The sequence below is a fragment of the Trichomycterus rosablanca genome, chromosome 10 (genome assembly GCF_030014385.1).
Source record: "Trichomycterus rosablanca isolate fTriRos1 chromosome 10, fTriRos1.hap1, whole genome shotgun sequence".
Classification (NCBI taxonomy): Eukaryota; Metazoa; Chordata; class Actinopteri; order Siluriformes; family Trichomycteridae; genus Trichomycterus; species Trichomycterus rosablanca.
The window spans coordinates 1765702-1789637 of NC_085997.1; the positions used below are offsets into that span (position 1 = coordinate 1765702).

Here is a 23936-nt window from a genome sequence, read left to right on the forward strand (position 1 = left end):
GGTGAGAGGAATGAGAAGTGTTTACCTACAGCTGCATGGACTCTAAAGTTTATATAAACTTGTACTGAAGTCATTAAAACTCATATTTATCCACCACAGATTCCATGTCAACAAATGTTCACAGACTAATCATTTCTCTTCTAATTCACTATATCAAACGCCCAGTGGGTCAGAAGTTTACATACACAAACACATACAAGTTTGATGTGCTTTTAAATAGCCTGGAAAAATCTGGAAAACAAAACCATGGCTTCTGATAGGTTAACTGACATTATCTGAGTTCATTGGTGGTGGATCTGTGGCAATATATACGACAGAGAATCCATGGCTGTAAGGGTGTCTTTATACTTTTGATCATATAGTGCTTGTTATGCTTGTATTTTGTACGTTCCGGTTCTGCAGTCTGGTGGTGTGAGGAGTTTTTCTCTGATGAGACTCTCGGTGCTGTAATCAGGACTGAAGAGAGGAAAGCGTGAGATAAAGTGTCTGATAAACGAGTGATAATGAAAGTGTGATGGGACGAGAGTGACCAATCAGTCCTAAATTCACCTCTGATTTTATACTTTCAGCTTCATTCCTGATTCTCTGGTCACTAGGAGATAAACTTGTGAATAGACTCACTGCTGTGTGTTTGAATAGCATCAATACATAAAGCAAATAGACAACAGGTAAAATAAGTCACTACATTTTCCAGTGTGACTCAAAGGATGGATAAATACTCGTTTATAATCCCCATAAACAGTGTTAAGCGTACAGATCTGGGTGGTTCGGTGGGTAGCACTGTCACCTCACAGCAAGGAGGTCCAGGGTTCGATCCCCAGGTGGAGCGGTCTGGGTCCTTTCTGTGTGGAGTTTGCATGTTCTCCCCGTGTCTGCGTGGGTTTCCTCCCACAGTACAAAGACATTCAAGTGAGGTCCATGACTTGCTACTGCATTCCCTATATATTGGCTAAAAACTATTTTAAACAAGGCAGGGGTCGCTCTGTGAAAGAAACCTGGAGGAGACACCAGCACACAAAACAACTGGGCCATGGTGGGTACCGTTCACTGGACTGTATATGACTGAAAAAGCAAAATACTGTTAGATCAGTCATGGTTTGATTTACACTAATAATGTCAGGCATCTCTCAGAGAGAACATGCAAACTACACACAGAAAGGACCCTGGCCGCCCAGCTAGGGAATCAAACTCAGCTTCTTCATGCTATGAGGCGACGCTGTTTTGTGCCACCGTGCCACCTTTTATTAAGAATTATTCTTATTATGATTATTCTGTCAAATTAGATGTCTTTCTGTAACGCTTTACATTTAAGTTTTAATCTATTGGCCGTTTTATTTGTTTTACTTTATATCTACTTCAGCGAATCGACTCGGTGATTCATGAATCGACTCTCCTGCGTCACGCCGTGCCGCTGGTCGTCGCTGTGGATGTTCGCTTTACTGAAATGTCCCTGTGGAGGCGCCGTAGCTTGGGTATAAATAATATTCGAGCGGAAGCCCCACCCCTTTTCCTTCTCCGCCTGCTGGCTGTGTAAGTGTAGCGTTATTAATACATCAGTAAAATCCGATTAAATCTCTTTAATCTGTTCAAATTTAGTGAAATAAACGCATTACATATTGTTATTAAAGTGTATTGTTGATAAATGAGTGATTATTTGTTCGCTGTTTGTAATTTAATAACGTTATTTTTCTTTGTGTGCAGGTTACGGCTGACAGAATGGTAAGAAACTTGTATACATAATAATCAGGTTTTATCTCAATATTCTGTATAAATAACACTTTAAGGCGCTTTAAATGTATTACTTAAGACACGCTATGGTGTTCGTTAATATAAATGCTTGTGTTTACATTAAGTAGCATTTAGTATCAGTTAGCTGCTATTGCTAACATGCTAACCGAGTTTTTATTAAGTGTATTTTAGTAATTTATTATTATGATCAATATTTAATTCTATAGTTGTTCTATTTTATCACTTATAATGACGCTGTACCAAACGTTATCGTTATGGTGCTTTAGTTTATTTTATGTAGGACTGGTCATGTTTGTTACACATTCATATTAAAAGATAGTAAATACAGTAATAAACCTTAATTTATTGAGGGATTAATGAAGTATTTATCTGTCTATAATTATTTATAGATTATATGTTAGTAGTAGTAATGTATTTACTCAAAAATAGAACTTCAAACTCCATACTGGAGTCTTTTCCATTAGGAGTGATATAGTTGTTTATTCATACAGAATCTTATTGCAGTGACTCTTAAATGTGGTCCAACACTGAGAACCAGGGGCCCTGCTGAAGGGCCCAACCCTAGCAAGCTGGCATAAATACTCCAGTCCCTTAACTGATGTGCTATTGCTTAAAATCAGCATTGTTGGCAGCACAGTGGCTCACCTCACAGCAAGAAGGTCCTGGGTTCGATCCCCGGTTGCAGCGGTCCGAGTCCTTTCTGTGTGGAGTTTGCATGTTCTCCCTTTGTGTCTGTGTGGATTTCTTCCGGGAGCTCCGGTTTCCTCCAACAGTCCAAAGACGTGCAAGTGAGCTGAATTGGAGAAACAAAGTTCATACATCCATGATAGATAGATAGATAGATAGATAGATAGATAGATAGATGATAGATGATAGATAGATAGATAGATAGATAGATAGATAGATAGATAGATAGATAGATAGATGATAGATAGATAGATGATAGATAGATAGATAGATAGATAGATGATAGATGATAGATAGATAGATAGATAGATGATAGATAGATGATAGATGATTGATAGATATATAGATAGATGATAGATAGATAGATAGATGATAGATAGATGATAGATAGATAGATAGATAGATGATAGATAGATGATAGATGATTGATAGATATATAGATAGATGATAGATAGATAGATGATAGATAGATAGATAGATAGATAGAAGATAGATAGATAGATGATAGATAGATAGATGATAGATAGATAGATAGATAGAAGATAGATAGATGATAGATAGATAGATAGATGATAGATAGATGATAGATAGATGATAGATAGATGATAGATAGATAGATGATAGATAGATAGATAGATAGATAGATAGATAGATAGATGATAGATAGATAGATAGATAGATAGATGATAGATAGATGATAGATAGATGATAGATAGATGATAGATAGATAGATGATAGATAGATAGATAGATGATAGATAGATGATAGATAGATAGATAGAAGATAGATAGATAGATGATAGATAGATGATAGATAGATAGATGATAGATAGATAGATAGATAGATAGATGATAGATAGATAGATAGATAGATGATAGATAGATAGATAGATAGATAGATAGATAGATAGATGATAGATAGATAGATAGATAGATAGATAGATAGATGATAGATAGATAGATAGATAGAAGATAGATAGATAGATGATAGATAGAAGATAGATAGATGATAGATAGATAGATGATAGATAGATAGATAGATAGATGATAGATAGATAGATAGATAGATAGATAGATAGATAGATAGATAGATAGATAGATAGATAACTTTATTAATCCCAGAGGGAAAGTCAAGTATTACAACAGCTCAAGGTACAAACGTATTAAGTAAATACAAGATTTGGTTAAAAACTATTAATTAAATAGGCTTAAGGTGCATAAGAAATAATAAGTAAGCATTGCAGTACAATGTTGGTAGAAATAAATGCAATATGTAATATAATACAAATGTCTAAGAAGAAGTGTGTAATCATTAAATGTCCAGATGTGTGATTATCTGTCTTATCCGTTTAAATCCTAATAAATTAACGTGCTTTAAATCAGTATTAACTAAGAATGGTTCCCGGAGGTGGAGTAGTTGGCTTCATCAGGAGAAAGTTAAACCCTAGCTAGTTTTATAGAAGAGTCCCAGGTTCTTATACAATTGGACTGTCACTCTGTGCTGTTTATTTATCAGGAGGTTTATACATGTGTGAGCAGGAAATGTTAAGCTGCTGTGAATATCTGTATGAATAGTGTACTGGACTAGTAATCCAAAGGTTGCCGGTTCAAGCCCCACCACAGCCAGGTTGCCACTGTGTTGGACCCTTGAGCAAGGCCCTTAAGTGCTTGGATTGTGTACTGTCGCAGTACTGTAAGTCGCTTTGGATAAAAAGTCTTCTAAATGCCAAAAATCAAGGTAGAATCTAATAACGGATCAGGTTTAGGGCTGTCCTAGTGTACCCGGTGTTTGTGTGGTTCACCCTGGTGATCGATTTTTTCCTCTCGTTTCCCTTCAGCCGCGCAAAATCGAAGAGATCAAAGATTTCCTGCTGACGGCCAGGAGGAAGGATGCTAAATGTGAGTGGCTTTAGTTTGATTTAAAGATCATACAGATGGATAAACGTGTGGGCATCAGTCTTACCGCATGCTTGGAGAGTGGAGGCAGTCGGGGCACAAACCAAGAACAGTTTATTATTAGATGGACGGTTGCGGTAACATCTTAAATCTTTAGAATGGCAGAATCGGTTCTACTGGAGGCGTTACAGGATGCCACATTTAGTTAGAATGAATAAACTCGGTAGTCTCTGCATTCTCTCCCTTCTAGTGTCCTCAGTGCCCCGACAATCATGTTCTACAGCCAGTAGCCTCTCCAGCACCTTCTGACCATGTTAATTCAGTGTAAATCTGTGAAGACTAAAATAAGACTCTTTATATCCCTTGTGAAGAGAATGATCCGCCTATCTAAACCGATCAAATGCAAGGAGTCCAAACACTCTGCGCTGCTCGGTGCTCGGAGTGCATTTACACGCTTGCTAGAAGAAAAGACGAACCAAGTGCTGAAGTTCTGCTCCTATAGAAGCTTCAGTTCCACCGGTTCACCGACACGCAGCCTCGATAGGGATGCACCACTGCGTCAGTGTTTATGTGCAAGATCTGATCAGTTCTCTGCCCATTCAAACTGCGTCATATGTCTTAATCTGAACGTAGCAGCTCTAGTTTTGATGTATATGGGTGTACGTTGGTCACAATGACATTTGTTGACCCTGGCGCAGTAATTTACTATCCTGAGCTCTAAGGAAGCAAGAAATTTCACTTACGTTAATGATTGTGTGTGTGTGTGCGCAGCTGTTAAGATCAAGAAGAACAAGGACAATGTGAAGTTCAAGGTGCGCTGCAGCAGGTACCTGTACACCCTGGTCATCACCGACAAAGAGAAGGCCGAGAAACTCAAACAGTCGCTTCCACCTGGTACGATCTCGCACACGGCACAGCAACATTATTCAGGCGTTATTCATTTATAGTAATCCACCATTAACGAAGTATATAGCTGTGATACCTGCATGGTATGTAATTTTATACTTTCTGATTGGCCACACCCCAGACCCAGCGTTCTGTAATGACGTGAACATGGGTGGAAGGTCTGACCCTTGGTTATTTTGCGTGAACAGTCGATTAAATGCAAGGAGTCCAAACACTCTGCGCTGCTCGGTGCTCGGAGTGCATTTACACACTTGCTAGAAGAAAAGACGAACCAAGTGCTGAATTTCTGCTCCTATAGAAGCTTCAGTTCCACCGGTTCACCGACACCATAATTAATACACCATAAATATCATTATAATTCATTATTTTTACCTTGATGTGACTATTTGAATCGCCACAGATCGGTTTAGAGCAGATGTGTCCCGTCTCGCCCTCAAATAGCTGCTGCGGCTGATCAGGTTCATCAGCTTCAGGACCTGATGTTTGGTATCGAGACCTGCAGCAAATAAAATTGGGACGTCCCTGGTGTAGAGCCACAACCTGAGTGCCGTCCATCAATAAACTCAGTTTCATTAAACTCACCGAGATGTCAGATTCATACATTTCGACTCATGTAAACAGCTCATCAATCAGCACGTTGATTGTTTTGAAGTTGATACCCCAAACTAGATTTGTCTGTGCTCTGACCAGCTTATAAATCAAGAGCATGCTGTGATGTACAGAGGAAAGATTCGAAATGAACCGTGCACACTGTGTATTTCAATGATGTTTACGTTTTAACCTGGATTATAAATTTAATTCCGACTTTTCTCCCCCCTCTTTTGCAGGTCTGGCTGTTAAGGAGTTGAAGTAAACGCCTCGTGTGTCAAATGTTGTAATAAAAACTTGGAAAATCATTAACGTGTGATGTGTGTTTTGTTTCTTTATGCATTAATGTACAATTTAAAGCTTCATTGGAAGGTCACAGGTTCTCGCCTCACCACTGCAGAGTCAGAATTAAGTTGTATTCTTGCCGAGCACCCAGTCCTGGATGAAGTGGTTAATAAAAATGAATAAATTGTCTTTACTGATGATGATACCGTGTTAACGTTACGAGATAATGTTTAATAATTATTTGTATTTATTTCTTACTGATTTCTGCACTTTTACTGTTGCTCCGCTAGATGTCGCTTTAGTCACATGATTCAGTTCTTAGATTAAATCCTATTAAACTCACATGTGCTTTGATTGCTTCAAAATTGAACTCCATTATATTATTTATAATAAAATATAAATATTCGTCTTAACAGTAGAATTCTTTCAATTCTTGGGATAAAAGATTAAAAGGAAGTAAGTATGGTCTGGTTAATAAATAATAAAATACTGTTTCTGGTGGCTTAGTGGGTAGCACAGTCGCCTCACAGAAAGGTCATGGGTTCGATCCCCAGGTGGGGTGGTCCGGGTCCTTTCTGTGTGGAGTTTGCATGTTTTCCCCGTGTCCCCATCAGTCATGTTAACTGAAGACACTGAATTGCCCTATACGTGAATGGGTGTGTGTGTGTCTGGACTGGCGCCCCGTCCAGTGTGTTACTGTGTGCCTTGCGCCCATTGAAAAGCTGGGATAGGCTCCAGTGAATAAATGAACGTTTCTGTGCTGTAGTTTTTAAAATGTGGATGTTTACTAATCAGCCTTCGTTTTACTATCAATGTTTTAAAAGATCAGTTCTGAAAGCTTGGATTTAAAAGCATCAATAAAAACGAAGAATTAAACTACTGCCACAATTTAAAAGATAATGTTAATAAAGGATGATGTAATACATATAAGAATATAAAATAATAATGAGGATACAGAGGTCGGTAGGTGTGTTTAGTATGTTGTGTATAAATGAACAGATGTCTCAATATTCACACAAACATAATTCTATTATTAAGACCAGACCAGGATAAAATAAAGAATGAATTAATGTCCTAACACAGAACCCCGTCAGATAACACCCCCCCCCCCCCCCCCCCCCCCCCTCCAGCGGAAGCGCCCCTTCCCCTCCGTGTCTTGTGAACGCGCCCTCGTGGTTCGTGAACGCGCCCGGTCGGTGGTGCTGTTCCACGGATCTGCTGGTCGCAACATCGCTGCTGTTTCTCATTCATGCTCCCGATTTACAGCTGTTTATATTCACATCTGGATTTTACATGATGCGAATTCACACACGCGTGTTTAGATCGGGATTTAGCGCGACAGCGCCTGCGCACAGTGTGGAGAGAGAAACGCGCTGAGAGCTTTTGTTTACCGGGGGGTCACACACACACACACACACACACACACACACACACACACACACACACACACCCACCATCATCATCATCATGTCTTCATCAGAACTGGATTATATCCCACCATGGTGGATTTACTGGCTTCATCAGTTCCCTCACATCAACCTCAGACTGCAGCACATCAACAACACCTTCAGCCCTCAGGAGGAAAACTACCAGCAGGTCAGTGGTTCACATATCTAAACTACCAGCAGGTCAGTGGTTCACATATCTAAACTACCAGCAGGTCAGTGGTTCACATATCTAAACTACCAGCAGGTCAGTGGTTCACATATCTAAACTACCAGCAGGTCAGTGGTTCACATCTCTAAACTACCAGCAGGTCAGTGGTTCACATCTCTAAACTACCAGCAGGTCAGTGGTTCACATCTCTAAACTACCAGCAGGTCAGTGGTTCACATCTCTAAACTACCAGCAGGTCAGTGGTTCACATATCTAAACTACCAGCAGGTCAGTGGTTCACATCTCTAAACTACCAGCAGGTCAGTGGTTCACATCTCTAAACTACCAGCAGGTCAGTGGTTCACATATCTAAACTACCAGCAGGTCAGTGGTTCACATCTCTAAACTACCAGCAGGTCAGTGGTTCACATCTCTAAACTACCAGCAGGTCAGTGGTTCACATCTCTAAACTACCAGCAGGTCAGTGGTTCACATATCTAAACTACCAGCAGGTCAGTGGTTCACATCTCTAAACTACCAGCAGGTCAGTGGTTCACATCTCTAAACTACCAGCAGGTCAGTGGTTCACATCTCTAAACTACCAGCAAGTCAGTGGTTCACATCTCTTAACTACCAGCAGGTCAGTGGTTCACATCTCTTAACTACCAGTAGGTCAGTGGTTCACATCTCTAAACTACCAGCAGGTCAGTGGTTCACATATCTAAACTACCAGCAGGTCAGTGGTTCACATCTCTAAACTACCAGCAGGTCAGTGGTTCACATGACTAAACTACCAGCAGTTCCAGCAGTGGTTCACATGACTAAACTACCAGCAGGTCAGTGGTTCACATGACTAAACTACCAGCAGGTCAGTGGTTCACATCTCTGAACTACCAGCAGGTCAGTGGTTCACATGTCAGTGGTTCACATGTAATGTTCACATGACTAAACTAAACTACCAGCAGGTCAGTGGTTCACATCTCTAAACTACCAGCAGGTCAGTGGTTCACGTCTCTAAACTACCAGCATGTCAGTTGTTCACATGACTAAATTACCAGCAGGTCAGTGGTTCACATCTCTTAACTACCAGCAGGTCAGTGGTTCACATCTCTTAACTACCAGCAGGTCAGTGGTTCACATCTCTTAACTACCAGCAGGTCAGTGGTTCACATCTCTTAACTACCAGCAGGTCAGTGGTTCACATCTCTTAACTACCAGCAGGTCAGTGGTTCACATGACTAAACTAAACTACCAGCAGGTCAGTGGTTCACATGAGTAAAATGCATATTAATGAGTTTAGAGGGTTAGACAAGAGGTCACAGCCCTGCTGGTCATGTGACTTCCTGTGGACCGTGTGCATGTCTGGTTAGAAAGTGTTCATCCTATTCATCATAGAATTACCCATAATACCTTTGGGAATACAGCTGTTTCCTTGAAGACAGGATATGAAAGCGGACGAGGAGGAATCTGAGCTTGTTTATGAGATTTAAATGATTTTCCATCTCATTGTTTCTATTTACTTTTATTTTTATTTGTTTCGGTTCTTTTTCTGGTCTGTGTTTGGACACTAATGTTCTTCCTGCTTTTCTATATATAAAAATCTTTTTTCTTGCTTGTTTTCTATTATTTTGTTTTAAAACTCAAATAAAAAGCAGAAACCATTGTGCCTTTATCATTCAGTACTGGTATACCTTGTATGTTTGAGCTGCTGTACGTCCGGGACTGCTGCCCTCTATCATTACCGATTAGTTGGGCCACCCCCTTATTCCCTGCCGCCCTGCCCCCACCTCCCGCGGCTCCAGACCTCATAATTTACTAATAGAGGACAGAGGGGGGTTTGAGGATAGGGGAGGGGGGGTGAGGATAGGGGAGGGGGGGTAAGGATAGGGGAGGGGGGGTGAGGATAGGGGAGGGGGGGTGAGGACAGCTGCGTAGACACATCTGCAAAAACAAAGAATCTCTCAGGTCCTCACGTGTGTCGTCCTCAGGACTCAAAACACCCACATCAGGCTGATAGCAATATACACTCACTGAGCACTTTATCAGGAACACCTACCATGTAGATGCACTCTGTGGGTATACAATTACTGACTGTAGCACATCTAAAGCTCTGTGCAAATGGTTGGAGCACAATTCTCACCCCAGCGCTTACACTTATAAAAATCAAGGTTGGATTTAAATACGACCAGATTGACGTTTTGTTGTCTGGTTTGATTGGTTAGCAGGTTAGTCATGGAGTCGTTCGAGATATATCCTGATACCTGATTAAATCCTGGCCAACCTACAAATCCTGTTTCATGCTACAAGCGTTTGTTAAAATTAAGAGACCAGATTTGACAGAGCACCACTGTACCCCCGTCTGTCTGGATTAAACCCCTTTATTCACTCGTCCCGGGACCTCGAAGCCCCCCGGCAACCTGGGGGTTACCATAGCAATGGTGTGTGTGCGTGTGCAAGTGTGTGTGTTCCTTTGTGTGGCAAAGCATTGAACCCTTTTCATCACCATGCCAACCGTTCTACTGATCCTGCTTATCGTCACCTACACACACACACACACACACACACTGAACTCAGAATTCTACGGATCATGTGTTCTCCTCCCAGCACTGACACTGAGGTGTTTAAAATCCCAACAACACTGCTGCACCTCCTACATTCATACCAGAACAACACACCATCATGTGTTTACCATGTTACTCTCAGTACAGTGCTGCACACCACCCACGCTGCCCTGAGGAACAGCATGGTAGTACTGGGTAGAACCTCTTGTACTCCTCAGACATCTTCAGTTCTGCTCTGCATGGCTGGTGCAGATCCTCAAGGTCTGATCCAGAAGGTTCATGGAGCATCCCGCTCCATGAACCTTCATGCACTTCTCAAATGTGCTCTAGATTCAGATCTGGTGGTTGGGGAGGCAATTTAAGAAGAAATAGCAATACTCAGACATGGTGGCATTCACACTGTGCTCCACTGGTATTAGACGGCACAACGTGTGCCAAGAAACATTCACTTCTCAACCAACATCGGCCTGAACGAGGCAACATACAGTATATTTTCAACCTTCAGCCGTCCAGTTTTGGTGAGCCTGTGCCCACTGTAGCCTCAGATTTGTGTTCTTGACCATCAGCGTTGGAACCTGAGGAGGTTTTTTGCTGTCGTAGCTCCTTCAGCTCCAGGTTCCAGTTATTCTACAGTCTCAATATCAGAATAAAACACACACAGATATACAGACACTAATACACACCATATTCACACAGTAAAACACACTCATATCATGAATGTGTGTCTGTTCGAGTTCTCTCTCTCGCTCTCTCTCTCACACACACACACACACAATCAGATCTTCACCTCATTTGAGGTGAAATAAAGACAGAAATAGAAACAGAGCTCTGGATTCTGCTCCGATGTGAAGGACATCTCGTCCTCTCGTGTTCTACATTCCTCGATCATCAAGCATCGTTTGCAGACCTTATGTAGACCCCCAAACCTCAAATCTAAACCTAGGGGCTGTATTATTTAGGCTGTACCATGCTGTTTTAATCTTATAGACCAAGAAACTGAATCTGGACGTTTTACCAAGGTGATGAGTCCAAACATAAAGCCATGAGAACTCAAGACTGGTCTCTAAAGAAGGTGGTGAAAGTGCTGCATGATTCAGGCAAAATCCTCACATTTTCCATTAGAAGGACCGTCGTCATCTTGAGGAACTGAGGAATGGATCAATATGGAACCACAATGCTGCAAAAAGTGTCTCGAACCTGTAATTACCAACAACAGCTTTGCAACACATCACTGATATTATTAATGTGGTGTTAAAATACTTAATAAAAGAAATAAATAATAAAACGTGTTTGTTTAGATTTATAAGCACATGATGTGTGTATAAGTAAGCGGGAGTTGATGGATGTATTTAATAACATGCTCTCTTAATGCAGCTAAGCTTTGTGGCACGAAAAGCCAAGGGGGCATTTACTTTTTCACACCCGTGTTAATGTGTGTGTGTGTTTTTTGTCGCAGTCTCTGTTCTTCCTGGTGAGTGTATCCTCCGCGGCGTTGGGACTGAACCTCCTGGCTCTGGCGGTGTATCTGAGTTTCCTGTGCTGCTGTCGGAAGAAGGCCGCCGTCGACGAGGAGGAGACGAAGAAATCGAATTCGCATTGCGTTACCTGGACCGCCGTCACCGCCGGACTCCTCAACTGGTCAGTGTGTGTGTGTGTGTGGGACGTTCTTATTGTAAAGTGCGGTTCTGCCACCGGCACACCTGGGTTGAATAGTGATTACGCGTCTCCTGCTGTCCGGTCGAGGCACTGACTCGTGTGGTGGAGGAATACAGAGAGTGTAGCGTGATCCTCTGTACGTGTTGAGACTCTCTGTATGAAGCCAGGAGGCGCATGCTAAGCTGCGTCTCTCCCTGACCAAGCACGAGTGATGTGCACAGGGGAATTGAGTACATCCAAATTAGGACAAAGCAAAAACTAATCGTGTTTTTGTGTTTATCGCATGTGTGGGTGTTATTCGCATGATTTTTTGTTACTGTGTGTGTGTGTGAGAGAGAGAGAGAAAGTGTGTGTATTATTCACAAGATTTTGGTTAGTGTGTGTGTGTGTGTGTGTGTGTGTGTGATATTCGCATGATTCTCGTTAGCGTGTGTCCTGATTAAATTATCCTCTCTGGTATTCCTGCTGCTGAAGACACAGTGTATTGTAACCACGTGACTTCTTTACTTTGTCCACATACAAAACATGGTCAAAAGTATATGGACACTTGATTATGGACCACGTTTCAAAAACAGTGCACGTTAATATTGAGTTGGCTTCTCTGTGACTTTTTGCATAATTTGGACGGATCTCAGGTGACAGGAATCATCACAACAAACATCAGTACAAGCAGTTATCTGTAAGGACATTGTGATGGAACAGTGGGTTTTTTTTTCAAGGACAAAGTAAATCCAAACTGTCACTTTATGCTTTGACTAAATGGTCAAGTGTGATTTAAGAACCACTAAAATTAAATCTGCCTCGAATCAGAAGCTTATGGACGTTTTTCAGTTCAGATCCCGGATACACGAACACACTGGGTAAACCATGGACCGTTATGATGGGTTGTGCTGTTCTGTTGTGTAGTTTTGCTACTGTGTTTTTGTGCTGTTGTGTTGTTACGCTGTTGTTCTGTTGTTGTTGTTGTTGTGTAATTGGGTTTGTAGTTGTACAGCTGTGTTGTTGTTGTGCTGTTGTGTGGTGATGTGTTGTTGATTTGCTGCCATGCCAATGCGTTGCTGTGTTGTGTTGTTGTTGTGCTGGTGTGTTGTTGTACTGTTGTGTTGTTGTGCAGTTGGGTTTGTAGTTGTACAGTTGTGTTGTTGTTGTGCTGTTGTGTTGTTTTTGTGGTGTTGATTTGTTGTCATGCCGATGTGTTGCTGTGCTGATGTGTTGTTGGTGAGCAGTTGTGTTGATGTGTTTGTTTTGTTGTTGATTTGCTGACATGCTGATGTGTTGTACAGTTGTGTTGTTGTGCTGTTGATTTGCTGACATGCTGATGTGTTGTACAGTTGTGTTGTTGATTTGCTGACATGCTGATGTGTTGGTGTGCTGATGTTTTTGTTGTTGTACAGTTACTGTATGTTGTTGTGATGTTGTTCTGCGTATAAACGAGTCCTTGGGTGGATGTGGGGGACGAGCAGAGATGTCGGACTCTCATTTACACGACCTGGACCTTTTCCCAGAGCTAGACAATAGAACACTGTGGGCTGTGTCCCAAATAGCATTCTACCCCCCTCTCCTCCCTGCCTCCCCTCCTCGGGTTTGTCCCCGGTGTTGTGACTGGATTTTGCACCGTGTCAAATCAGCTGTTCTTAGAGGAGGAACCAAAAATAAAAGACTTTTAATGCTTTTCAGCGAACCGTGTCAGATGTAGGTAGAGACAAAAACAAAGTGCTGAATTGACTCTCAGCAGAGCTGGAAAATTTTAAAAATTGGATTGGGACGCGGCCATTCTAAAAACATACACGTTTTTCTTTGTAACCTCTTGATTCGCCGTCTAGTGGTGCAGCACCAACCACTATTATTATTATCTTTAAATAAAAGTCATGTCTTTATACAATTTAAATCTAAAATGAGATAAATACACGTGACAAGTAGCTACATGCACTCACTCTTCGTCTGGCATTAGGGTTCAGTTTACTAAAGCTGTAGCTCATCAATAATAATTACACTCTGTTTGACGGGTGCTGGATGAAAACTGACTTCTGCAGTGATAAACGAATTAACCTAAAATTCATTCTTTGTTTTCCATCGTTTTGCAGCATCGCGGTTGGAGTCGGTTTCTACGGCAACAGTGAGACCAACGATGGGGTGTACCAGCTGACCTATTCCCTGTACAACACCAACCACACTCTGGCAGGAGTGGAGGACCTGGTGAGCAGATCCTCCTGCCATTCTCTTGTCGTCATCACCACTGATTCGTTCGTAATCAGGGAATCGTTTCTGTGCGTCAGGTCTCGTCTTCGTTGGGTGGAATGCAGAGCGGAATGAAGGAGCATCTCTCACGCCTGGATGAAATATTTGCAGTTCGGAGTGATTTCATCCAGATGTTGAAGTTCATGCAGCAGATGATGGAGAGTGTGACCAAGCAGCTGCTGGGCCTGCCGGATTGGAAGGAGGCTAATGTCGACCTGACCTCCGTCGCTGATCAGACGGCGTCAGTCGAGTATTACAGGTAAACACGGCACGGTATTCACTCAGTCTCACTCACTTTCTAAATCGTTTATCCTAATCAGGGTCGCGGGGGGTGCTGGAGTCTATTCCAGCTCTCAATAGGTGCAAGGCACACAGTAACACCCTGCACAGGGCGCCAGTTCATCAGAGACATTATTCATAAATCAATAATAAGTGATTCAGTATCAAATTGGTTCAGTCAGTCAGTCAGTAGGTGTGGGTTCAGTATCCAACTGATTCAGTGAGTCATTCTCATATTGACTTGCTAAATGAACAAATTGGTAGTTATTGATTCAGTGAGTCATTCTCTTATTGGATGGTTAAATAAACAAGTTGGTAGTTATTGATTCAGTGAGTCGTTTTCATATTGGCTGGTTAAATAAACAAATTGGTAGTTATTGATTCAGTGAGTCGTTCTCATATTGACTTGCTAAATAAACAAGTTGGGACTTATTGATTCAGTGAGTCGTTCTCATATTGGCTGGTTAAATAAACAAGTTGGTAGTTATTGATTCAGTGAGTCGTTCTCACATTGGATGGTTAAATAAACAAGTTGGGAGTTATTGATTCAGTGAGTCATTCTCATATTGACTCGCTAAATAAACAAGTTGGTAGTTATTGATTCAGTGAGTCGTTCTCATATTGGCTGGTTAAATAAACAAGTTGGTAGTTATTGATTCAGTGAGTCATTTTCATATTGACTCGCTAAATAAACAAATTGTTAGTTATTGATTCAGTGAGTCGTTCTTATATTGACTCGCTAAATAAACAAGTTGGGAGTTATTGATTCAGTGAGTCGTTCTCATATTGGCTGGTTAAATAAACAAGTTGGTAGTTATTGATTCAGTGAGTCGTTCTCATATTGACTGGTTATAACAGGGGTTCGTTGTATTATAATATTGTAATATGGTGTGTATTGTTGTGTGTTTGTGTGCAGGTGGTTGACGTATCTGCTGATCCTGATCCTGGATCTGCTCATCTGTCTGCTGGCGTGTCTGGGTCTCGCCAGGAAATCACGCTGCCTCCTCACAACGTAAACTTACACCCATACAGTATATAATACAAACTCTACATGTGATCATTTTACTTCTACACTCTGTATTATACAGGCCTTATAAAGCACTTATAAAGCGCATGTGTGTCTTACAGGATGATGGTGTTCAGTATGCTAACTCTGATGGTCAGCTGGGCGTCTCTGGGAGCAGATGTGGCCACATCTGTGGTGAGTTCCCTTCCCCAGCAACGTTACGTCGTTCTGCACTCTAGAGTCCACATATATAGTGGATTCTGTAATGTTCACACCCCTTGACTGTGACTCTGGTTCTGAGTTTGGAAAGGTCCACCTGGGTCTTTAAGGGCCCAGATGTACACTGCATGAATACGCCTGTGTACAGGTGTTCCTAATAAAGTGGCCAGTGAGCGTATGTGCTCACTTTGGTTGTTCTGTATTTGGGAATCTGCTGATTCTCTCCAACTGGAGTCGCGGACGATAGAATCAGCACTGCAGGTTTCATGTTCCGACTCTCCCAACCGATTTATCGTTACACGCTAAAGCACCTGCTGTCAGGTAAATCCGGCTTCACCTGCTGATGAACAGGTAAACAGGAAGTGATTATTGTACAGCGGATGGAGATGTTCTGGTGTCCACCAGAGATGATTTACATTAATAAACACAGAGAGGAGAGACAGTGCGTACAGATATTTACATGATGTAAATGTTTCCTGTGTGTGTGTGTGTGTGTGTGTGTGTGTGTGTGTGTGTGTTTGTGTTTCAGGGTGTTAGTGATTTCTGTGTATCTCCAGATAAGTTCATTATGAACCAGACAAAAGACTCCATCAGCTCAGGTGACACATACACACACATACACACACGAAGTGAATTGTTTAGTGACATTATTGATGCTGACTGAGTGAATTATAATGAGAATTATACTGAAAGATGACTGAAGAGTGAATGAAAGATCTCTCCATCAGATTCAGGATGTTCTTTCTTTTTCTCTTCTCTTCTCTTTAGATATCGTCCATTATTATTTGTACTGCAGTCAGACGATTCCGAATCCCTTCCAGCAGGTACAGAGTTCCTCACTGGTGCCTCACGTCAGTACTGATGTACTGTATATGATGGATGTTAAAGGATTTTCTCTGTGTGCTTTATAAACGTCGAACCGCTTTTCATCTCTTCGGTTGATTTTCTTCTTTTATTTGTGATTGTTGTGACTTCTGATCCTAAATCAGTTCCTTTTTCAGACTCTGAACATCTTCCAAAGATCTCTGACCACCATGCAGCTCCAGGTTCAGGTTTTACAGAAGTTTGCTGTTCCTCTCTTCCCTACTGCAGAGGTACACACACACACAGACCAATACACACAAACATATACACACATTCACACTCACAACCCACACAGACGTCGCACTATGACTGAATCACTAAATATTGTATTACTTAATGAGAGGCCAGATCACCGATTCAGTAAGTTACTGAATCACTGACCTATTGACATTCTAACACACTTCAAACTACTGACCAACTAAGATATGGAATCACTGACCTCAGATATTGACTCAATAAGGCAGTATTAGAATCAGTGACTCACTGACTCAAAACGATTCTGAATCTCTGACTTACCAAATCAATAAAGTGTCAAATATCTCACTGACTCAATATGTTATTAAATCACAGACTGTTAAACTTACTTTGTGTGTGTGTGTGTGTGTGTGTGTGTGTGTGTGTGTCTGTTTCAGAGAGATCTCCTGGGTCTCCAGCTCATGTTCAATAGTTCTGAATCAAAGTTGCATCAGATCACTGCCCTGCTCGACTGCAGAGGAATCAACAAGGTACTGATTCATCGAATCAACAGAGTAATGACTTCATGAATCACTTGGTACTGAATCCATAAGGTACTAAGTAAAATGATGCTGACTCAATGAATCATTAGTGTTATTCGATCCAAGAAAATGGACTTACTCACCACCAAATGAAAAAGGTGGAATGTTAAAGTAATTGAGTCGATAGATTCTGATTGATGAATCAAAAATGTACTGACTCACTGAATCAGTCAGATTCCACAATAATGAAATCTGACTTACTGAATCAGTACTTGACAGAGTCAGTGTATGGTAAGGTAGCGATTCACTGAATCAGTAAGACAATGACTTAATGAATGGTTTGGTATTTACCTGTTTCGACCTGCTGTGTGTGTGTGTGTGTGTGTGTGTGTGTGTGTAGGACTATGTGGACGCTCTGATGGGGGTGTGTTATGATGGGGTGGAGGGGTTGCTGTACCTCGGTCTCTTTTCTCTACTGTCCATCACTGCCTTCTGCATCATGATGTGTGTGATACCACGAGCCTTGAGGGACATCAACAACCGGTACACACACACACAGAAACATACAGACACACGCAAACAAACATCGTCAACTCACATACTAACCAGACACACATGCTACTCATACAGATACACACACACACACACTTATGAACTCTTCACCTGATCCATCGTACCATCTCATCAGTGTTTCACTTACCGTGTGTGTGTGTGTGTGTGTGTGTGTGTGTGTGTGTGTGTGTGTGTGTGTGAGTAGGGATTATGGGGATTTCGAGGACTCCGACCCGTTCGGTTCTCGGGCACAGAATGAGAACTTACACACATTCTGTAGCAGCAGCCAGAACAGCCTTCATACACCACCGGCCCCACCTACCTCCAACAGGTAAGATACACACACACACACACACACACACACACAAACACAAACCAAAGTGATTCAGTATATTTATGATCACTGGGTGGCGCTGTGGAACATTAAGCTGTAAACAAGGTGCCTGTGAACTGTGTGTTATTGGAATTGTTAAAATTTTCCATCTTTTTAGTGACTTATCTTGGCATGTGTCAGAAAAATAGAGGTACTAACCTGTACTGAGTCAATAAGATGCTAAATTACTTGATCTGTAACGTACTTACTAAGTACATCAATACAGTGTTAGTGACTTTAGCACTAACAAAGGAAAAATTTCCAAATGAGTGAGTACTTTACTTACTCTGTCAATAAGCTATTGAGTTTAAAAACTAATCAGGTACTGGATTAGATAATCAATAGGATATTGACTAACTGAGTCAACAAGGTACTGACTAGACTACAGAATAAATAACATGGGGGAAGTTTAGGGGTTAGGAGACTAGACTGGTATTGGGAAGGTTACTGGTTGAGACCCCACATGTGCCATAAATGTAATGATGGACTGAATCAATGCTGAACTGACTCTTGATATTACATACCATTAAATGATATAGTTATATATTATTAGTTTAATGTTCTATATTTAAACCTTGGCTCTCTCAGGAATCAGTCCACGGTGTTTGGAGGAAACCCACGTTTTGAGGACGCTCCTCTTATAAACAGAGGATCTCCTCCTCCTTCGGTGAGCGCTCAACATTCACACAACCATTCAGACAAGAATCAGATCAGAGCTGGTCTAAAAAAAAGTGAAAATCCTATTAACCACTGAGGAATAAAGGAAGTGGGCAACTGACTCGATACTAAAGCCCATCTGAACTGGTTTAGTTTAGCACTGAATCACTTACGCTAACAAAATAAGGTACTGACTCACTGACTCTTTAATAAAGAGAATTAGTGATTCAGTTAACACAACAATGCAATTGATTCACCAAACTATTGATTCACCGTTCTTGAAAACACTTGACTCAGTGAATCAATAAGATGACTGTATTGCTCTTACTCTCTCAAACAATAAGAATCATTCGTCTTTGAGTCAATACAATTCTGATTACTGAATCTTTAACAAAACTTAAATATTCCAGTGCTGTGCTTCCACATGCAGACAGTTATTGTGTGTTTAATCATATTTAACTTTTATCTGTCTATCTATTTATATACAGGCTTAAAATGACATGTTATGAACTCGTCAACAGAGAACAAACGTCACATATTGGAAAGATAAAAACATAATATATTAAATTGTAATTTAAAAGCTAATAAACAATAATAGTAAAACTTCTGCATAAGACTGTATTTATCTATCTATCAGCATTCATTCTCTCTTTTCATGGCTAATTCTGTTCTTATGCTTCTGTTTTTCTTTCTTTTTTGTATTTTTTTAATTGAAACTTTGAACCATGTAGAAACTGTGTAAGTCTCTTTATTCTTTCACTCTTCATGTTTTCACTTTCTTCCTTTCACACGAACGTTTCCTTTTCATTTTCATCTCTGGAGTCTCTTCTCAGTTCCTCGTCCTCTCACTCCCGGCATGAGCTCAATACACAGGTTCTAACCTTGTATTCTACTAGCTAGCTAATGCAGTCCTTTTCCCAAAGATATTAAACAGTTTGACCAATTTACTCCCATGGTTCCCAACTGCAAACATTTGTCCTTTCACGAGCTACCTTAGAGGATGTTTGCAAAAACGTTACACGAATAATGTAACATAAATCACTTTTTTTGTTTTAATATACTAATAAGTTGACAGGCTTGCACACACACACAGCTCTAGTTACACAATATGACCAAAAGTATGTACCCAGACCCAACAACAGGACCCATGTGCACAAAACCTGGTCTATAAAGACATGGTCGAATAAGCCTGGCATGGAGGAACTTCAGTGGAGCCTAATTAAACACTTCTGAGATGAGTTGGAATGTTGATTGTGACCCAGGTCTTCTCATTCAACATCTGTGCCTGACTTGCAGATGTTCTTTTGAATGAATGGGTGCAAATTCACACAGACCATTCACCAAAGTCTTGTGTAAAGCCTTCCTCAAATAGAGGCCGTTATAGCTGCAGAGGTTTTGGTTATGGAATAGTGTGTTTAACTCAAATTCACATGCTCATGGTCTGGTGTCCACATACTTTTGGCTATATAATGTATGTAGCTTTGATGCCTTAAACTTTTCTACTAATATTATACTGTATAGAGCATATTGTTTTACTGTACATTTGTGTGTGTGTGCAGTATTCTCCCACTATGCGAGCGAACTACCTCTCCGTGACCGAAGACCAGATGAGACATTTTGGCGACGATTTTAGGACCTGAACAACACACACGCTCACCCACACTAAACACACACACACACACCCACACTAAACACACACACACACACACACTCACCCACACTAAACACACACACACTCACACACACTCACACAGACTCAGGACTTCATTTTTTTTTTCCACGACTACTGATACTGACATGTTTTAACTTTATACAGGTATTAATGTAAGTAAATAATTGATTAAGGTGCTACATGTGATTTTATTAATGTTTATACTGTATATGGTTAGCCATAATGATAATAACTCGACACGATCAGATCAGAGTTAATACTGCATCTCTAACAGTGTGTGTTATGGGAAGGAGACTGTGAGGGTTCAGATTTAATAATAATGATAATAATAATAATTTTCTTTCAAACACACACACACACACACACAGTTATTTAGATTAAGGGCCAGAAAACAAAATGTATCCTGGATGAGGGGCCACAAATTTGCTTTGGATAAAAGCATCTCTGTACACTGAAGAGCCAAAACATGGACGTGCCAAGGTCTGTTTTTAGCAGTTGTTCATGTGAAGGTGCTGTAAAAAGTATTTGCCCCTTTCAGAAATTCTATTTAGCACATATTCTGCCACACGTCTATGTTTATCAGACTATTTTAATATCAGAAAAGAGCCCAAATAAACACAATATGTTTTCATTTATTGAAGAAAAATGCTGTTCAGGCCTACCTGCTCCTCTGTGAAAATGTCATTCCCTCTTTAGCTGCTAAACTGGGACTCCAGTGAAGCACAGTGAGAGCCATTATCCATAAATGAAAAGAAATCACCAAGAACATGTTAACCAGTCATCCAGGAGGTCACAAAACAACCCAGATTAACATTTAAAGAACTCCAGGACTCACCTCAGTTACGGTCAATGATCACGATTCCACAATAAATAAGTCACTGGGCAAGAATGGCATCCATAGGTGCAAATCACTGCTAAAATAGAATAAATTGGGATGGAGGCAAACACTTTTTCGCAGCACTGTGTGTTAAATATTGGGCATTTACATGTAACATATCCAGGATCTGAACTTGCAACCTTCTGATCAGCTTAAAATATCAACATTGGTGGTTTAGTGCAGCCAGGATTAAAACATACAACTTCTGATTAGTTTACAAGCCATACAGGATTTGTACTTACAACCTTCTGGTCAAAAAAAGTTGCTCATCCAAGGGAGTTCAAGTTCCTCACAACTGTTGTGTGTGGAAGAACATTTAACACTTGGTGTATTAAGAAGTGTGGGTGCTGCACAGCAACATGAAATACTGTGTACTGGTATAGGGTATAGGGTATAGGGTATTGGTAGCTTAGTGGTTAAGGTACTGGACTAGTAATCAGAAGGTCGCTGGTTCAAGCCCCACCACTGCCACGTTGCTACTGTTGGGCCCCTGAGCAAATCGTGACATAATTGTAAGTCGCATTGGATAAAAAAGCGTCTGCTAAATGCCGTAAATGTACTGGGACCATGAGCTCCATTCTTGTTCCAGTCACTTCTTTTCCCCTCTCACAAGAAGCCACTAGATGGCAACATTATTCATCATTTATTGCCCTTTATAGCTTCACTACTGCAGTGCTTATACTGAAATGCAGCTAATTCTTGTTGTTTTACCTTCTGAACTGCATTCTGACTTATGTTAGAATGAAGTAAATCATGTTAGCATTAGCTTAACCCAGTTATACCTGCTGACAAGCACAGTGTGTCATTAAACGTCACTTTTAATCACTTATACAAACGTTCACCAACAATCCCAAAACATTTGAATGTAGCTACAATTTTTTTCTACTGATTAAATGTATTTTAATGTTGGTATTTTATTAACGTTACTAGAATTTGTAAATAACTTGTATTATAACAAACACATGGTTGTTTTTAGTGTGCGTTTTTTATCCTCAAGCTAATCAAGCTGTGTTTAGCATTACACCAAATCTGTTGTAAATGCTAAATTGCTAAAATGCTAAAATACAATTACTGAGGTATATTTGTGTACTAAAGGTTGCTTTACCCACTTGTGTTAACTTTGTTAACAAGAATAAATGTGACTGACTTCACCTTGCAATATTACTAGCCACTTGACTGATATGGGAATCTAATGGAAACAAGTCAGCGCAGTTAGCATAATGTTAACACACGTTCGTTAACTTGGATTCAGCAGTATAATGTGTCGTTTTGTTTGTTTATTTATTAGGATTTTAATGTCATGTCACTCATTACACAAAGTTCATCAGTTCACAAGGTTGTATCGAACCCAGTCTTGGACAATTTTGTATCTCCAATTCACCTCACTTCCACGTCTTTGGACTGTGGGAGGAAACCCACGCGGACACGGGGAGAACATGCAAACTCCACACAGAAAGGACCCGGACTGCCCCACTTGGGGATCGAACCCAGGACCTTCCTGCTGTGAGGCGACAGTGCTACCCACTTAGCCACCGTGCTGCCCCGTCTTTTTTTTGTAATTAAGTGATTTTTTAAACTCCGTTCATGGGGGATCCCAGCAAACATGTCACCATTAGCCCGTCACATTTCAGTACAGTGCTTATATGGGTACTAAATGAGTTAGCCCATACTATTTTAGGCAGTTCTTGCATATGAAAGCACATTAGGCTCAGTGGGACATTTGTCAATAACAAAATATTAATGGGCCTCTTGGTTCAAGCCGATTATACCAAACCGGTCCAGCCCAAACTTGTTTGTATGGAGACTTTAACTATTCTTGCTCTCCTTTATTATCAAAAGTGGCTACATCTATCAGCACTCCCTTACTAGCATGATGCTAAATTACTTTGTTAGATGTACTTTGTTATTAGCAACCAGTTTGTGTTGACTGGAATTCCACTGAATTTGCTGTTTATTATTTGACATGACTATATCAGCTAGTGATTCATGATCATTTCCTCACTAGCATGATGCTAAACGACTGTTTCTAGCTTTAATTTATTGTTAACAATGTCAGAATTGTGTTTTTTAAGTAAAGTATTCCTTTAATGCACTATTTGTCTTCCAGGGGGGTTGTTTTGCTCCTGTCGAGGAAACGTTTGCGATCAGGTCACTGTATATTACTGCCATTGTGTGTTTTTAATTGTGGTTTTTAATACTTTTTGGTTGCATGTGTGTGTACGTTTCTAATAAACTGTCGGAAGCACAATTTTATACCCGAGCTAGTTATGTTATTGATGTGATATTGATGTGTTTTGTTAAAGATGTGAATAACGACTGACATCAATATTTAACTCATTTCATTAATTTAATATAAATATGTTCCATTTGTGATGTGTTCCACTGTGTTTTACACTGTTCCTCTTACTACAAGCACAAAACAAACTCAACATTACATAAAGTATTTTATACAAGCTTGTATATATCACAAATATCAAACATGTAAACAATGTAAAACAGACATTTAATTTGCTCGTACTTGAAGATCATTAAAACATCTTGAGTCTCTGCAAACAATTCA

General features: G+C 40.5%; 2 protein-coding genes across 6 annotated transcripts in view; both read left to right on the plus strand.

Annotated features, from left to right (window-relative positions):
• The window catches only part of rpl38 (ribosomal protein L38), a 302538-nt gene extending 296405 nt beyond the window's left edge, over positions 1–6133 (plus strand). For 3 of the 4 annotated variants that reach the window (XM_063002690.1, XM_063002691.1, XM_063002689.1), the window contains exons 2-5: positions 1702–1719; positions 4274–4334; positions 5103–5225; positions 6065–6133. In XM_063002690.1, the coding sequence (XP_062858760.1) occupies positions 1717–1719; positions 4274–4334; positions 5103–5225; positions 6065–6090 (213 nt within the window). In that variant the 5' untranslated portion in view covers positions 1702–1716 and the 3' untranslated portion in view covers positions 6091–6133. Of the gene's footprint in view, positions 1–1503; positions 1531–1701; positions 1720–4273; positions 4335–5102; positions 5226–6064 lie in introns of those variants that run through there. The other variant, XM_063002688.1, reaches the window with a different exon arrangement.
• Positions 6134–7372: 1239 nt separating this feature from the next.
• Positions 7373–23629, plus strand: ttyh2 (tweety family member 2). 2 transcript variants are annotated; one of them, XM_063002692.1, is made up of 14 exons: positions 7373–7706; positions 11724–11905; positions 14008–14119; positions 14200–14420; positions 15357–15452; positions 15569–15641; positions 16195–16264; positions 16434–16489; positions 16667–16759; positions 17162–17254; positions 17646–17788; positions 18003–18128; positions 18759–18837; positions 20387–23629. In XM_063002692.1, the coding sequence occupies exons 1-14, from the start codon at positions 7578–7580 to the stop codon at positions 20465–20467; spliced, it is 1554 nt and encodes a 517-aa protein (XP_062858762.1). In that variant the 5' UTR covers positions 7373–7577; the 3' UTR covers positions 20468–23629. The 2 variants fall into 2 exon arrangements, with proteins under 2 accessions (XP_062858762.1, XP_062858763.1); XM_063002693.1 differs by lacking the exons at positions 7373–7706; positions 11724–11905 and adding an exon at positions 13577–13615.
• Positions 23630–23936: the final 307 nt, after the last annotated feature.